The sequence below is a fragment of the Rattus rattus genome, chromosome 13 (genome assembly GCF_011064425.1).
Source record: "Rattus rattus isolate New Zealand chromosome 13, Rrattus_CSIRO_v1, whole genome shotgun sequence".
Taxonomy (NCBI): domain Eukaryota; kingdom Metazoa; phylum Chordata; class Mammalia; order Rodentia; family Muridae; genus Rattus; species Rattus rattus.
Window position 1 is genome coordinate 14,035,453 of NC_046166.1, and position 16,509 is coordinate 14,051,961.

The following is a 16,509-nucleotide window of genomic DNA, read 5'->3' on the forward strand; positions in this document are numbered from 1 at the left end:
CTTGAACCCAGGAATCTGCTTGCCTTTGTAACCTTCTGACAAGCTAGCTTATAGTTCAGCTGCCTCTGTTTCTTTAGATCTGTGAAGCCTCTCATATAATTCACATTGCATCCATATATTTTGCATAGTTGAGAAAATGTATACATACACACACACTCACACACACTCACACAGTCACACACATACACATACACTCTCACATGCAAACACACACACAGTCATACACATACACACACTCACATACACTCACACAGTCACACACATACACACACACACACACACACACACACACACACACACGAACTCATGTATTTGGAATTCTTTTCCATAAGACTAAGGGCTGTCCTGAAGGTCCCAAAGGTCCCAGTATTTACCATTTCACTGAGACACAGACACACCTTCAGCTTCTGGACCCATGCTGTCTAATTATCATGGAGTCATTAATGTTAAGGGAAAGGACATTCCTCAGAGGACTGTGAAAATGTGTAATCATTACATAAACAAGCCTTACACCAGCAGCAGCCATCGACACTGTGGAGGTGTCACACCGGGGACCCGTCCCAGGGGTAGGAACCATGTCACTCTGTCCCAACCAGGGCCATACCAGGCTCGGCACTAGCCTACTTAGTGGACTCCAGACCTATGTCAAAAATTATCTGAGCCGGATGGTAGCTTTGCATGCCTTTGATCCCAGCACCTGGAAGGCAGAGGTCAAGGCCAGACCGGTCTACAGACGGAGTTCCGGGACAGCCAGAGCTATACAGAGAAATGCTGTGGGGAGGAGAGTTTTGAGCTGGAAAGATGACTCAGGTAAAGGCACTTGCTGCTATGTCTGAGAACAAGTTTGAGCCCCAGCATCCATGATGGAAGGAGAGAGCGCATATAAGCTGTCCTCTGACCTTCGCATGTGCTGTGGCAGGCACGTAACTCCTCCCTACCAATGACATAATAGAAAACTGTGGGACTAACTTCATGTTGATAGCCTCTGACATCCTCCTGCATGAGAGCACACAGGCACACATGCATATTCCCCCTAAACACAAAGGCACCTGCACAGGGTATGGATCGGCGGTAGGAATCCTCTGCAGAGATTAAAGCACTGTGTGATCTTTGATGTGCATAGGCCTCTCTGAGCCCATTTCGTCACTTAGAAGGTGGTGAAGACAAGCAGTCCCTTCTCAGAGGAACACACAAAAAAGAGCCAGGGAAGTCCTGGGGTTTCTGTTCATCATCATCATCAATTGAGAGACAAGGTCTCATTATGTATCCCTGGTTAGACCACAATATCCTCTGCCTCTTGAGTAACAAAATTAAATGTGTGCTCCCCACCAGGCTAGGCCTGTTTTTATTCATTTTTGTTTTGTTTGGGATAGGGCCTTTCTAGATCACCCTGGAACTCTTGAAATTCACCATGTAGACCAGGCTAGCCTCAAACTCACTATGATCTGCCTGTCTCTGTCTCCTGAGGCCTTCAGTTACTGGGTGAGTGGTCTGGGAAGATTCTGGGTGACCAGGCTGTGTGATGGGACAACTGCTTCAGCAGGTGGGTGCCCTAAACAAAGACCCTGGAACAACCCTGGGCTCCTGGAATTCACAAGACATGGATGTGTGAGTGAAAAATGAGGCAATCTATGCTCAGGCCTCTAGAAAGGAGCTGTGGTGTGGCCTTGTACTTCCTCCATAGGTGAACCGTGAGGTTCCTGCTCCTCTAGAGCTCTAGGTCGAGAAGTCGTCAGTTTGTTGTATGAATCCAAGATGGCAACCCACAGTGGGTGCAGCCACACCAAGGCCACACAGCAAAAGGCAGAGATCCCAAGGCAGTTTCGATTCCTGTTTATTCAGAGAGCGGAGTCGAGATGGGTGAGAGCCAGGTCTTGTCCTCTGAGCCTGTCAGATGCGGATGTGGAAGGTGCTGTGTGCAGAAAGTAGAGGTGTCACTGACAGCTCACAGATAACACACCAACAGGTCCCCAATACCCCCTTTCTATACTCAGGGAAGCAGGGACTCACAGGCATGTGAATGCCCCCCCCCGAAATCACAGGGACTCACAGGCATATGAACAACCCCCCCCCCAGAAATCACAGGGACCCACAGGCATGTGAATGCTCCCCCTCCCAGAAATCACAGGGACTCACAAGCATATGAACCCCCCAGAAATCACAGATGGTAGTTTTCCTCCCCCATGGGACTTATTGGGGGCAGGTGTGAGGGGTCATTCTGCATGTGTCTCCCATAGAATGTTCTTTAAAACATTTACCTATTTGTGCACCTGTGTGTGTGTGTGTGTGTGTGTGTGTGTGTGTGTGTGTATGCAGCAGAGTGTGCCGAGTCCCCTGGAGCTGGAGTTGTGGACAGTTGTGAGCCATCATGATCATGGGGGTGCCTGGAACAGAACCACCAGGGCAGCCAGGGCCGTGGAGCCCCTCCTCCCGAAAACAAGACCTACTCTTGCTTTGGTTGTTTCAGTGTTTTGAAGACCCTGGCCCACTCAGTAGCCCATGCAGCCCTAGAATTCACAGTAATCCTCCTCCCTCAGACTCCTGGATGTCTCAACTACAGGTTTGTGTGCCGGTGTGCCCAGTTCTCCATGGGGACTGTGAGCACCGACCTGGATAATATTACATCCCAACTCCTTTCCAGACTTGGCTGTAGGACTGAAACCTGGTCGTTGGCTGCCTTAGAGCCTCATTTTATTCATCTGATAAACGGAGTGGCTAGGCAAGTGATGGCTCAAGCCTTTAATCCCAGCACCTCAGAGGCAGAGGCAGGTGGATCTCTGTGACTTCAAGACCAGCCTGCTCTACCTAGAGAGCTCTAGGACAGCCAGGGGAATTCAGGAAATGTAAGCAAAACCAAGTCGAACAAACAGAAGGATGTAGCCCAGGTCATAGTCTTCCGACTGTGTTACCTATGAACCCAGCTCAGCCCTGCGGCTGGGCCTCTGACCCTCTCCCAGGCTGCTGAGGAGAGCTGTGTGGACCATTCACAGCAAAACTCTGTGGCAGTTGATGGAAATACTGTTTCTGTCCACAGGAGATGCTCACAGCTTCAGGCAGAGTGGGCTGAAGCCAGAGACGCTGGAGCTGTTCCCTGAGGCCTCCGATGACACAACAGAAGTTCCCGTCCCTGGGTTTGAACCTTCACCTGAGGAAGTCTGGGGCTCGCAGGATCATATTTTGGAAGTCCTCTAGGGACAGCCGCCCGTCATGGTCACTGTCTGCTTCATCCAGCACCTTCTCACAGACCAGGGTCACCTCCTCCACACTCAGCTCCCCACGGGTCAGCCTGGTCACTGTCTGCTCCAGGTCCCATGTGCAGATGTAGTTGTCATTGTTGAAGTCTGTGAGGCCAACAGTAGGGCTGGGGATACCGGGCAGCCAGAGGACATGCCTGTCCCCCATGCTTGGAACTGTACATGGGTACCCAGAACTCAATGCAGCAAGTATTGAGCGCCTACTGATTACCCCACAGCTTTGCACCCTGGGCACTGAGAGTCATTGAGCCAGTGTGACAACTGTTTGTTTTACTTAAGCAACACTTATGGCATACCAGGCACCGTGATGACTGAAGCATTTATGGAGTGCCTACTGCATACTAGGCATTGCAATAGCTTTTTCATTCATTCAATTTAGAGAGCACTTACTGTGTGTCAGCCAGACACCATGAATTTATTTCACATTTTTACTCATTAATCATTTATTGAGTGCCTTCCGTTTACCAGTCTTTGGGATAATGTATTTATCTATCCATCATTCACAACTGATTGAGCATGCACAGTGTGTCAGGCATATAACTGCTCCTCACGTATCCATACATTCAGTAAATGTTTACTGGATACCCACTGTGTGGCATATGTGCTCATATTTTTGTCATTCATTCACTTAACAAGTATGTATTAAGCACATACTATGTGCCAGGCATTGTAATAGCTGCTTCTTATTCGTTCAATGGCTCATCAAGTATTTGTTGTATGCCAGACCCTGTGGCTGTGATTTTTCACTAACTCCCCCTGCACGTGCTGAGATAAGAAACAATATTAAAGACTGTTTTCTTTTTTTTTTTTTTTTTTTTTTTTGAGCTGGGGACTGAACCCAGGGCCTTGCTTGCCAAGCGCTCTACCACTGAGCTAAATCCCCAACCTAAAGACTGTTTCACACATGACAGAGCTGCCTGGATGCTCCTGCTGACCTCCACAGCACATGTAGCTGAGGTCATGAACAGGAGCACAAGTGACTCAGTCAACAGATGTCACCTGTGGGAGCTGTGCACTGTTGGGGCCTGGGAGAGTTTTATTGGTTCATTTACTGAGCACCTACTGTGTGTTGGGTACCATGGCATCGCTCTTCATTGACTCACCTATGAGTATTAAGGGCCAACTATGGGCCAGACTCTGAGAAAAGTGCTGTTATTCCATATGCCCTCATTCAGAAAATACTGAACACCTATATGTGCTCTGAACGGAGACAGATGGGGCCTCCGGGGTGGAACCCCGCCTAGAATCTCTGGGTGAGGGAGCTGGGGGCGGAGCCCCGGAGTGAAACCCCACCTAAAATCTCTCGGTGAGAGGAGCTGGGGGCGTGGCTCCAGGGTGGAATCCCGCCTAGAATAGGTGAGAGGGCTGGGGGCGTGGCTCCGGGTGGAACCCCGCCCAGAATCCCCTAGTGAGGCTGTAGATTCTAAGCAGAGGGCACAGAAGAAGCAAATGTCCTGAGGCTGGACGCATTTGATGAATTCACGGAAGGATGAGTCTGATACGGGTGGAAGAATATGCAAGGAGGTATGGAATAGGGTGGAGGCCAAGGCTGTGTAGGCATTGGAGTCCCAGGGGAGACAAGTACTCTATGGTTTCCATTGGTTCCCACCCCAGGGCCCTGCACGCACCATAAATCTTAAAAGCATAGTAGGCCTTCAGGTCCCGTGGAGCCATCTCACTCATCACTGAGAACATATCCAAGAAGTTCTCTAAGGTCATGTGACCATCCCCATCTTGAGAGAAAACCTGAGCAATCCTCTGGCGGAAAGGGTTATCCTGGGGACAGGAAGGCAGGTGTCTGCTCTGCGGGTCTCCTCCAGAGCCCACAGATGTCACCCATGCCCCACCCCAGAACCCGGAGGCCTGGGACAGGAAGTCAGGCAACCGTACTCCTCACATCTGTACACCCTATTTCCAGTTCTACAAGATGCTGTGACTCAAGGAAGCCAATTAGAAGCTGACATTCATCTAGCAGAAGTAACAGACCTGGGAGGGGCATGTTACTCAAGCTAACCAATCGGATGCTTTCTGAGCCTATATATGGCCTGTGTAAGTCTTCTGATGAGTCTACTTGACTTTTCTTTTTTTTTTTTTTTTTGGTTTTTTTTTTCGGAGCTGGGGACCGAACCCAGGGCCTTGCGCTTTTTTTTTTTTTTTTTTTTTTTTTTTTTTTTTTTTTTTGCTTTTGGACCGAACCCAGGCCCTTGCGCTTCCTGGGCAAGCGCCCTCCCCCTGGGCCAAATCCCCAGCCCCTTTTTTTTTTTTTTTTTTTTAATTTTTATTTTTTTTTTTCTAAGAACACTTTATCTTTCTTCAGACGCCCCAGAAGAGGGCATTACAGATGGCTGTGAGCCACCATATGGTTGCTGGGATTTGAACTCAGGATCTCTGGAAGAGCAGTCAGTGCTCTTAACCACTGAGCCATCTCTCCAGCCCCTACTTGACTTTTCTAATTTGTGTGTGTGTGTGTGTGTGAGTGTGTGTGTTTCCAGGATTGGAAACAGGGCTACACACATGCTGAGCAAATATTCTATCCCTCAACTATATCCTCAGTGTGTGCATACACTTCCTCTCTTTAATTTGTTTTTAGATGATTTCTTTTCTTATTATTTAACCACCACATTCACATATATTGTCCTTTTAAAATAAATTTAGGGCCTGGAGAGATGGCTCAGTGGGTAGGAGCACTGGCTGCTCTTCCAGAGGTCCTAGATTCAGTTTTTAGCACCCACATGGCCTCTCACAAGCATCAGTAACTTAGGGATCCAACACCTTCTTCTGGCCTCTGCAGACACCGGGCATGAATGTGATGCACAGACATACACACAGACGAAGCATCCACACACATATAATAACATATGTTTAACAAATAAAAAACAATAAGCTAGGCTGTGGTGGTACACAGCTTTCATCCCAGCACTCAGGAAGCAAAGTATCTCACTGAGGCCAGCCTGGTCTACAGAGCCAGTTCTAGGACAGCTGGGGCTACACAGAGAAACTCTGTCCCGAAAAACAAAACAAAAAAAGACCTGAGGCACACAAATCAAAGTAGTCTCAGGAAGTCCCTGAAACTGACAAGATTCACTATCCCTGTCTTTCCCAAGAGCATATATACTCTAAGGACTACTAAAAGATGCTCTCAGACAAGCTGGGCTGCTTAAAAGAGGCTCCAACCTGAAGAGGTTTAGATCAACTGAGTCTCTTGGAAAGAATACTCTAACCCACTGAGCTGTCTGCAGGCTGTACAGTGAGCTCCCGTCCCCAGCTTTGCGAGCTGTCACCCATGCTGGGGTGGGCTTTGGTAATGCACTTGTCTTGGATTCATTCTGCTCCTGTAAGGAACCTGTGGTAGTCTGAGTAAGAATGGCCCTGATAGGGCTGGAGAGATGGCTCAGCGGTTAAGAACACCGACTGCTCTTCCAGAGGTCATGAGTTCAATTCCCAGCAACCACATGGTGGCTCACAACCATCAGTAATGGGATCCGATGCCCTCTTCTAAAAAAAAAAAAAAAAAAAAAAAAAAAAAAAAAAAAAAAAGAATGGCCCTGATAGGCTCATATATTTGAATTCTTAGTCATTAGGGAGAATCACTACTTGAAAAGGACTAAAGGTGTGGCCTTGTTGGAGGAAGTGTGTCATGGGGTTTGGGGGAACTTTGAGGTTTGAATAGCCAGGCAGGCCTTGGGTCTTTTTCCTCCTGCAGATCCAGATGTAGAACTCTCAGCTACTTTCCCAGCACTGTGTCTGCCATGCTCCCTGCCATGATGAAAACCAACTAACCCTCTGAAATTGTAGGTCAGCTCCAGCCAAATGCTTTCTTTTATAGGAGTTTCTGTAGTCATGGTGCCACCTCATAGCACAGTGACCAACACAGAACCCCAGGAAAACTCATTCGTTCAGCAAGGTGGGCTCTGGTACTATCTGTCCTTTGGTCTGTAATCTGGGGTTAGTGCATGTTTATTCGTGTTTCTCCAAGATAGGTGTCTCTTACCACCTCTGAGTCACATCACAAAAGGTGTCAGATACCCTGGAGCTGGAGTTGCGGCAGCTCCCCCAAGACATACATATTCCCCTCCCACACACATCCCCCCCATACACACATATTGCCTTCTTTGCTGTTTCGAGTGCACACACACACACACACACACACACACACACATCCCATACATTCACACGCATCTTCCTCCACATACACATACCACCACCACCATCACCATCCCACACACACACATTCACACCCACCCACCACACACACACATCCCCAAACACACCCCACATTCCCACATATTCCCCCACACACACCCCACATTTCCTACAAACATTCACATACACACACACCCCACACACACATCCCACACACACATTCACACCCCCCCAAACATCCCCACATTCCCCACATACATTCATACACACACATCCCTACACACATCCCCCTGACACATACACACCCCTACACACACCCCACACAAACATCACCCCCACACATATACCCACACACACACACACATATTTCACACGCACGTGCATCTCCCACACATTCCCCCATTCCCCACAAACATTCACACCCATCCCCCTGACACACACACATACACATCCATATTCCCCACACACATTCACACCCCTACACACATACCCCACACACATATACACATACACACACATTCACACCCACCCACCCATACCCACATTCCCCATACACAACATCCTCCCCTCCCTCCACATTCTGACACACATTCCCCCATTTCCTCCACACATGTTCTCCTATGATGAACATAATAAAGACATGCCTTCTAGACATGTAAACTAGATAAGTCAGATCTCACTACCCCTAGGGCTGCTCCTGATAACCTGAACCCAGTGACACCGCACACTGGAAAAAAGCAGACATGGTGGTCCTAGAACCCCATGATGCCCACTGCACAGCGGCGAATAAGCAGAGACCGAGAACAACGTTCCGCTCTCCACATCTGGAGAGAAACCACCTTGGTCTGCCCCGTGGCTGGAGAGTCTCCTCCAGGATCCTGACCCTCAAATCAGAGACTTGTGTTGGACGCTGGACCTGACAATCAGCTAAGACGCATCGTCACACGGGTGAGCTGCTTGGGGAGCCAGGCTTAGGATTGTAGTTAGGAACTTAGACGTGATCCTCAGCAGAGTAAAATACAACTTTTGAGTGTGTGAGTTCAAGACACAGTCTCTCTGTGTAGCCCTGACTGTCCTGGAATTTGCTCTGTAAACCAGGGTGGCCTTGAACTCAAATCTGCCTGCCCCTGCCTCCCAAGTGCTGTGTCTTTCTGATTTGCACAGCCCAGACTAGCTTCAAACTTACAGACACTAGCTTGCCTCTGCCAGAGGTCTAAGTCCAACCAGGCCCCAGCCATGACTTCCCTTTAACCTTGTCCTTCCTGTGTGTGTCTCTCAGAGCTCCAGTTTTCTTTTCTGTAAAATGGGGATATAGGAATGCAATGGAGACATCTTCAGTCTGTCTTTGCTCTTTCCCCACAGCCCGGGATTACCTTTAGCTCCGGCATACTGCCGATCAGCTCGTAGGGCACCTTCACCTCGGGGCTGGTGGTATAGTCAAGAGGCACCAACTGAGGGGCCAAGTCCTGGTACCGATAGAACAGCCTGGTGTGGGAAGAGAGAAACCAGGAAAGGCTGGGACCCAAGAGGCAGAAGAGATTTGACCCTCTTCTTGAACACTGACTGGACTCACTCCACAAAGACGGATGCTGGGTCCCCAGAAGCCTCAGGCATGAATCTGAATCTTGAGTGCACAGAGCCCTGTCACCCTCCCCATAGACAAGGCCAAGCTAGAGCGGGGAAGGAGAAACAAGGTAAGAAGAAAGAACTTCCGGGAGGAAGGAGCATTGTTGTTGGGTTTAGAAGTAGGAGTAGGAGTTCACCAGGAAAATGGAGCTAGAAGAAGGAGGTGCCAATGGCTGATCATTCCACAGTCAGCGTTTGAGGGACCTAGGGTATAACCTATATACTCCACCATTACCTCACAGGATCCTGCTTCTACTGCTCCTCCAACCCAGCCACCGCTTCCTTTGCTGTCTACGCTAGGCAGGCTTCCTCCGATGAAGCAGGGGACAGACAAGCAACTAATGTTCACACTCCTGATGCTTCTGCTCCCCAAGTGTGGAAGTGACGGGCTCGTGATGCTTCTGGATTTTTTTTTTAAAAAGGGAACATAGGAAACACTGACCACCACACATATAACCTTTCCGTACACATTCCTCACCTGCCTCAAAGAGACCACCTTTGATACCTCTGATGTCCAAAAGCTGCTAGGAACTATCTCAGAGGAGCAAGGATATCCATGGGTTTTCTCATGACTACATACTTGAGAATGGCTGGTAAGGCTCAGTCCTAAATCCCTGTGGGAGAATGTCATGTTTACCTTTCCTTTAAAAGTATTTTTACAGTTACATATTTATTTGTGTGTGTTGAGGTCAGAGGACAACTTGTGGAAGTGGATTCTCTTCTACTATATGGGTCCTGGGGTTTGAACCCTGATCCTCAGGCTTGGCAGCAAGCACTTTTGTTTGCTGAGCCATATTGTGGACCCATAGAGTTGGTCTCTTTTTTTTTTTTTTTTTTTTTTTTCCGGAGCTGGGGACCGAACCCAGGGCCTTGTGCTTGCTAGGCAAGCGCTCTACCACTGAGCCAAATCCCCAACCCATAGAGTTGGTCTCTTTTTGTGCCATCCAGTGAGCTCCTCTCTCCTCCCAGCCTTGGTCACTCTGTTTAACAATCTGGAACAACCTGGGCAGTCAGAACGCCACTTATCAGGACTCTGCCCATCTGCCCTGGGAACCGAAGTCTTCCTTGCCCAAGCCTCAGTTTCCCCACCAGTAATCTGATCATGACGGCCAAAGTGACCTGCCAGCTGTCCTCACAGACAATGGGCTGATGGGTTAGAGGTGTACCCATCAATAATGGATGCCCTGTACCCACACAAGAGGGGCTCGGCCTGATGCCCCACAGCTGAACCGCAGCCGACTTAGGTTTCACGGATAGTGGATCAACGGACAGAAGGATGACATGGGAGGTTCATCAGTGTCCATCCTGCTGGGCTCAAGCCAAGAACCTGCAGTCCTGGAGCCGCCACCACCCAGCACAATCTCCTTTGTGCCCCTCACAGCTCAGGGCTGGATCTCAGCTCTGCCCTGCACTCCCAACCTCAAAGCGCCAATGCGCCTCTCCAAGACACCTTCCATGGCTCCCTGACACCCTTGGGTAAAGGACAAGCTCCTCGATACAAAAACTCAGCCGGTGCGTGGCTCAGGCAGGGTGTGACTTCTTAGCCAGGCGTTTCTGCCTCAGCCCATGGACCTCCAGGCAACATCGTCATCAAAGCTTTAAACTCGATGGTGCTACATCTCAGCCCTCTTCACATTGCAAAGACGCTAAGCATGGCACTACAGGCTTGTGATCCCAGCACTTGGGAGGCAGAGGCAGGTGGATCTCTGTGAGTTTGAAGACAGCCTGGTTTATAGAGGGAGTTCTAGGACAGCCAGGGCTACACAGAGGAAACCCTGTCTCTCAGGGAAAGGAAGGAAGGAAGGAAGAAAGAACGAGAAAAGGGAAACCAAGAGGATCCAAGACAGCAAATGACTCAAACGCCTAATCTGGTAAAGACACACTGCCTTGCCTGATGACCTGGGTTTGACCCCTCAGACCCACGTGGTGGAAAGAGACTGAAAGCTGAGTTCAGTCCCAGAACCCACTTAAAGGGGGCAGAAAAAAAAATCAACTCTACGAATTCTCATCTGACTGCTCCACGTGTACCAGGGCACATTTGCACACTCACAAATCATGGCCCCCACAATCATATTTCTTAATTGCAGCCAGCTACAGTGACACACACCTATAATCGATCCCAGCACCTGAGAGGCAGAGGTAATTTTGAGGCTAGCCTAGGCCTTTCTCAAACAAACAAGACAGAACAATAACCAGAAGATTGCACAAAGGCCCAGCACTGACTAGAAAGTTGTTTTGGGGTGTCATTTCCCTTTATCCCCCACTCACCTCATGATCTCCTTCCTCGTGAAGAAAGTACAGTCCTGTGGGGAGAGAAACCGGCTTGACCCAGATCTGCCTCCGGATCGTCTCCCCATGGACCCCTCTAGGCAGTTCAAACCCACACAGATAGCCAGATGTCACAAACAGGGCTCTGAGGAGACTCTGAGCTGCCTGTATCCCAGGCCAAGCTGTGCCCGCCTGGCAGGACCCACCACGCATGCCCACCTGGTATTCCTCCAGCTGCTCGTGACTAAACACAGTCTGCTTGTTGCCCATGCTGCACACTGCAGCCTTGAATCTACCGGAACTGAAATTCCAGGTGGCTCCTCAGGGGCACCTGTGCACACAGTGTCTGCGCAATGACCCCTGGCTGTCACCCGCCCACCCATCCAGTCAGTTGCCCCAAGCTTAGTGAAGCTCAAGTTACAGCCTGGCTCTCTGGGCAACCTTTTGACTGTGTCCACAGGTGTGGAAGAGGGCTGTGAGAGGTCACAGAGAAGCCATTCTGTCTGGGACACCTTCAAGAGAAGGCCATGCACACACCCAAGCTCAAATCCTAGCTTTCCCCCTGGCTAGCTGTGTAGCCTTGGGTAATTGTCCGACCTCTATGAACCTTGCAGAAAGAATGGAAATTACATTACCATCTATAGGATCAGTCAGGGTGACAGACATGTTGGATGTGGCTACGTATTACTGTGGCTGAGGCAGGAGAGTCATGCGTTCAAGATCAGCTTGAAGCTGCATAGTGAGACATTGTGAGTGAGTGTGTGTGTGTGTGTGTGTGTGTGTGTGTGTGTTGTGTGAAAGAGAGAGAAGGAGTAGGAGGAGGCTTCAAGAACAGAGGGAAACAGACTTGGAAGACTGCTCAGCCAATAAAGAACTTTCTATGTAACTGTAGTGATGAGGGATGTTGGGTTCATGAAAGCAAGAGACTCTCTGGAGCTCACAGGCAGCCACCCTGGCCAGTCAGTCTCGAAAAGAAAAGATGACAAGTGACAGAGAAAGATTCCAGGTCACACACATGCACTAGACAAATTGACTGTTGGACACAAGCCACTTGTAGGCCCAGGAACGCAGGGATGAGTGAAGTTAGGTAGCATGGAGTGAGTATTACAGTCCTTGTATTCAGTATTGAGCTAGACAAAGAACGAGATCCCTCACCTAAAGATGGGGAAGTGTGCTTTGCTGCTTGTCGACTTTGTACAAGTCAGAGTCATATGAGGAGAGGGCATCATGGCCGGCAGTGCTGCCATGGGCTTCTGACCTGTTTCACAGGCATGAGTCCTGTCGATCAGAAAGTGGTTGGCAGCCCTTAGCATCCACAGCTCAGGGAGACTGCTGCTCCCTCCTCCCCAACACTGACAAACCTGGAATGGTGAGGGCTGGCCAGCAAGGAGGGGGTTCCGAACCAGTTCCTGATTTCTCTGTTCAACAGGCAGAGGGTCTCTTCAGCAATAGGGTCAGATGTTCTAGTTCTCGTAGGGGTAACAAGCCGTTTCTCGGAGGCTGTTTGGCTGTATTTTGTACTGAATCGGTGAGTGAGCTAAAAGGTTAAAGATAGATTTATTTATTTTATGTACAGCATTCTGCCTGCATATGTGACTGCAGGCCAGAAGAGGGCACCAGATCTCATTACAGATGGTTGTGAGCCACTGGGAATTGAACTCAGGACCTCTGGAAGAGCAGTCAATGCTCTTAACTGCTGAGCCATCTCTCCAGCCCCCAAGCTAAAAGGTTAAATAGGTCATTTTTATTTCCTTCCTTTTAGCTTAACAAAGTAAACCAGGCTTCCCAGTGGGGTTCACACACACAGCTCATTTTAGGTGCTCACCCCTACCCTTTGCTGTCCTCCATTCCTTCCCTAGCTGACTGGAGAGGAAAGCTATCAGAAGCCATTTTTGTCATGCTAGGGCGAGGATGAGAATTTCGATGTTACCCCTGAAGTTGTGAGCACTTCTCTCCAAATATCTCCAGCATTAGTGCTGCGCCTAGATACTGGGTGGCTAGACTGCGAATTCCTATGCTAGCTTCCCCTTCCCCCTTCCCCTCCCCCCTCCCTCCCCCCCCTCCTCCCCCCCTCCCCTCCCCTCCCCTCTCCTTCCCTCTCCTTCCTTCCTCTTCCCTTCCCTCTCCTTCCCTTTCCTTCCCTTCCCTTCCCTTCTCTTCTCTGTCCTCAGCCTGCTCTACTCTTTCCCTTTGGTCCTGTCCCAGTCATTGCTGGGTCCTTACTTTAACAAGGACACTGGCAGAACCAACAGTGCATCACTAGGCACAGGCTGGATAACACCGTGTGCCTCAGTCTCCCTCTCTGTACAATGAGGTTGTTCTGCTTAGAGGAATACCTGTGACTATGAAAAAGACCAATCTGAATAAATCCACTCACAGCACCAGTCGTGGCTACTGTCATATTCTCAGCATCTGTAGTTTATAAAGAAGGAACCAGAAGCTCAGAGATCCCAGACACTGCCTCAGAACACACAGCTTCACAGGTACGAGGGTAAAGATCTGCAAAGGGGCTCACATTCACCTCTGGAGCCAAGCTGCTTGGGTGCCTGAAACTTTAGTCTTTATTTATTAATTATTTATTTATACATTCATTTGTGTGCGTGCATGCGTGAGTGTGTGTGTGTGTGTGTGTGTGTGTGTGTGTGAGAGAGAGAGAGAGAGAGAGAGAGAGAGAGAGAGAGAGAGAGCGCTTGGTTTCTAAAACTGTGATAAATAGCATGACCAAAAATAACTTGGAGGGGTTGGGGATTTAGCTCAGCGGTAGAGCGCTTGCCTAGCGAGCACAAGGCCCTGGGTTCGGTCCCCAGCTCTGAAAAAAAGAAAAAAAAGAAGAAAAAAAAATAACTTGGAGAGGAAAAAGTTTATTTCATCTTGTAGCTTACAATCCACCATGACAGGAAGTGAGGGCAGGAGCTCAAGGCAGAAACCCACGGACAGAAACTGGAGCCAAGACACTAGAGGAGCTCAGCTGGCTTGCTCCTCAAGGGCTTGCTCACTCCTCCTCCCCCTCCTTCTCCTCCTCCTCCTCCTCCCCCTCCTCCTCCTCCTCCTCTTCATCTCCTACTTTTCTTCTTCTTCTCTTTTATTTTACAGTATGTATGTATTTATGTGCACTATGTGCATATACCTGGTGCCTACAGGGGTCAGAAGAGGTCATCAAATTCCCTGAAACTCCAGTTTCAGATGGCCAAGAGCCACCATGTGGGAGCCAGGAATTCAACCCTATCCTGTGTGAGAGCAAGAAGTGCTCTTAACCATGTGCTCTTGAGCATGCTTTCTCCTAGCACCACCTGCCCAGGGTTGTACCACCCACCGTGGCCGGGCCCTCCCACCTGCCCAGGGTTGTACCACCCACCGTGGGCCGGACCCTCCCACCTGCCCAGGGTTGTACCACCCACCGTGGGCCGGACCCAGGGTTGTACCACCCACCGTCCCATCTGCCCAGGGTTGTACCACCCACCGTGGCCGGGCCCTCCCACCTGCCCAGGGTTGTACCACCCACAATAAGGCAATACCCTAGATTTGCTTACAGGTCTATCTGATGGAGGTCTTTTCTTTTTTTCTTTTTCTTTTTAAAGTTTTATTTATTTTATGTGAGTACATGTCACTGTCTTCAGATACACCAGAAGAGGCCATCGAATCCCATTACAGATGGTTGTGAACCACCATGTGGTTGCTGGGAATTGAACTCAGAACCTCTGGAAGAGCAGTCAGTGCTCTTAACCGCTGAGCCATCTCTTCAGCCTGGAGGTATTTTCTTTTCTTTTCTTTTTTTTTTTTTTCCTCGGAGCTGGGGACCGAACCTAGGGCCTTGCGCTTGCTAGGCAAGCGCTCTACCACTGAGCTAAATCCCCAACCTGGAGGTATTTTCTTAATAGAGAGTCCCTCTTTCTAGATGCCTCTGGCTTGTATCAAATTGGCAAAACAAACAAACAAGCAAACAAAACAACAACAACAAAAACCGAAGCACCACAATGTCAAAGGTCAACTCTTAGTAGCTGCTTCTCTCTTTACACCATGTGTTCCCCAGGATGGAACTCAGGTCATCAGACTTAGTGGCAAGAGCCTTTGCTTACTTAGCCATCCCGCCCCTCAGACACCTCTTTGTTAATGTGAGGTGCCCAGATGCTGGCAGTTCTCAGGCAACTTCCACAAGTTCATCTCTTTTTATCCGGGACCCATCCGCCTGGCATCAGGCAGAGGCCTGCTGCCCCCTGCAGGTGCAACTGGGAAAGGCAGGCGCCCCTCCCTCCCTTCAATTTAGTAAGATCAAGAAGGGAGTGGGGTGTGGTGACACTGCCTTTAATTCCGGAACTCGGAAGGCAGAGGGGTTGGTGGCTTTCTATGTTCAAGGTCAGCCTGGTGTTCATGGAGCGTTCCAGGACAGCCAGGGATACATGAGAACTTTTGTTTGTTTGGTTGGTTTGGTTTGACTTGGTTTGGTTTGGTATTAGCCATGAAAGAGGTCAGCCAGGTTACCCGGCTGGTCCAAGGGACTACCAGCTGTGACAATACGAGTTTTATCCCTAGGACATACATAAAGGTGGGAGTAGAGAAAAACACTCACATATGCACTCTCACACTAGTAAGAAGCAATTTATTTATTTATTTATTTATTTATTTATTTATTTATTAGCAGACGTCTGAGACTATAGTTAAATCATACAGCAGCATGTCTGGCATGCAGAAGCCCTAAATCAATCTCCAGCACTGTAAATTCATGATGATGATGAGGAGGAGGAGGAGGAATGAAAATTAAAAAGGAGAGGGACGGGCTGGAGAGATGGCTCAGTGGGTAAGAGCACAAGTGTTGCTGTTCCAGAGGTCCTGAGTTCAATTGCCAGCAACCACGTGGTGGCTCACAACCATCCGTAATGGGGGTCTGATGCCCTCTTCTGGCACGCAAGTGTACAAGCAGATAGAGCACACTCATATATAACTTAAATAAGTAAATCTTTTTTAGAAAAAGGGAAGGAGACAGGGAGAAGAAAAGAAAACGCAGAGAACATTAGTGACATTTCCTCTCACTGTGTGTTTTTTGCAATTTTAAAGGTTTTTTTTTTTGACTGGGTGGTGGTGGTGCACACCTTCAATCCCAGCACTTGGGAGGCAGAGGCAGGCAGTGCCTCTTATACATATAAGAGTGCAGTGTACTCACATATAATAAATATTTTTTTAAAAAAAGATTTACTTATTTATTTTATGTATAAGAGTACAC

The 16,509-nt window shown here is 49.0% G+C and overlaps 1 protein-coding gene across 2 annotated transcripts; it reads right to left on the reverse strand.

Moving 5' to 3' along the window:
- Positions 1-1,890: 1,890 nt before the first annotated feature.
- Cib3 (calcium and integrin binding family member 3) lies at positions 1,891-11,561 on the reverse strand. 2 transcript variants are annotated; one of them, XM_032919348.1, is made up of 6 exons: positions 11,511-11,561; positions 11,292-11,326; positions 8,771-8,882; positions 4,883-5,030; positions 3,146-3,341; positions 1,891-1,912 (listed from the first exon to the last, which is right to left on the reverse strand). In XM_032919348.1, the coding sequence occupies exons 1-6, from the start codon at positions 11,559-11,561 to the stop codon at positions 1,891-1,893; spliced, it is 564 nt and encodes a 187-aa protein (XP_032775239.1). The 2 variants fall into 2 exon arrangements, with proteins under 2 accessions (XP_032775239.1, XP_032775240.1); XM_032919349.1 differs by lacking the exons at positions 8,771-8,882; positions 11,292-11,326.
- Positions 11,562-16,509: the final 4,948 nt, after the last annotated feature.

Bases quoted from the DNA above. Each gene is read 5' to 3' on its own strand.
- Cib3 (XM_032919348.1), bottom strand. From the start codon at position 11,561: ATGGGCAACAAGCAGACTGTGTTTAGTCACGAGCAGCTGGAGGAATAC. The intron at 11,327-11,510 runs GTGGGCATGCGT...CTCTCCCCACAG, and splicing joins AGCAGCTGGAGGAATACCAG to GACTGTACTTTCTTCACGAG. The intron at 1,913-3,145 runs GTGAAGGTTCAA...TTCTGCACACAG, and splicing joins CGAGCCCCAGACTTCCTCAG to CACCTTCCACATCCGCATCT.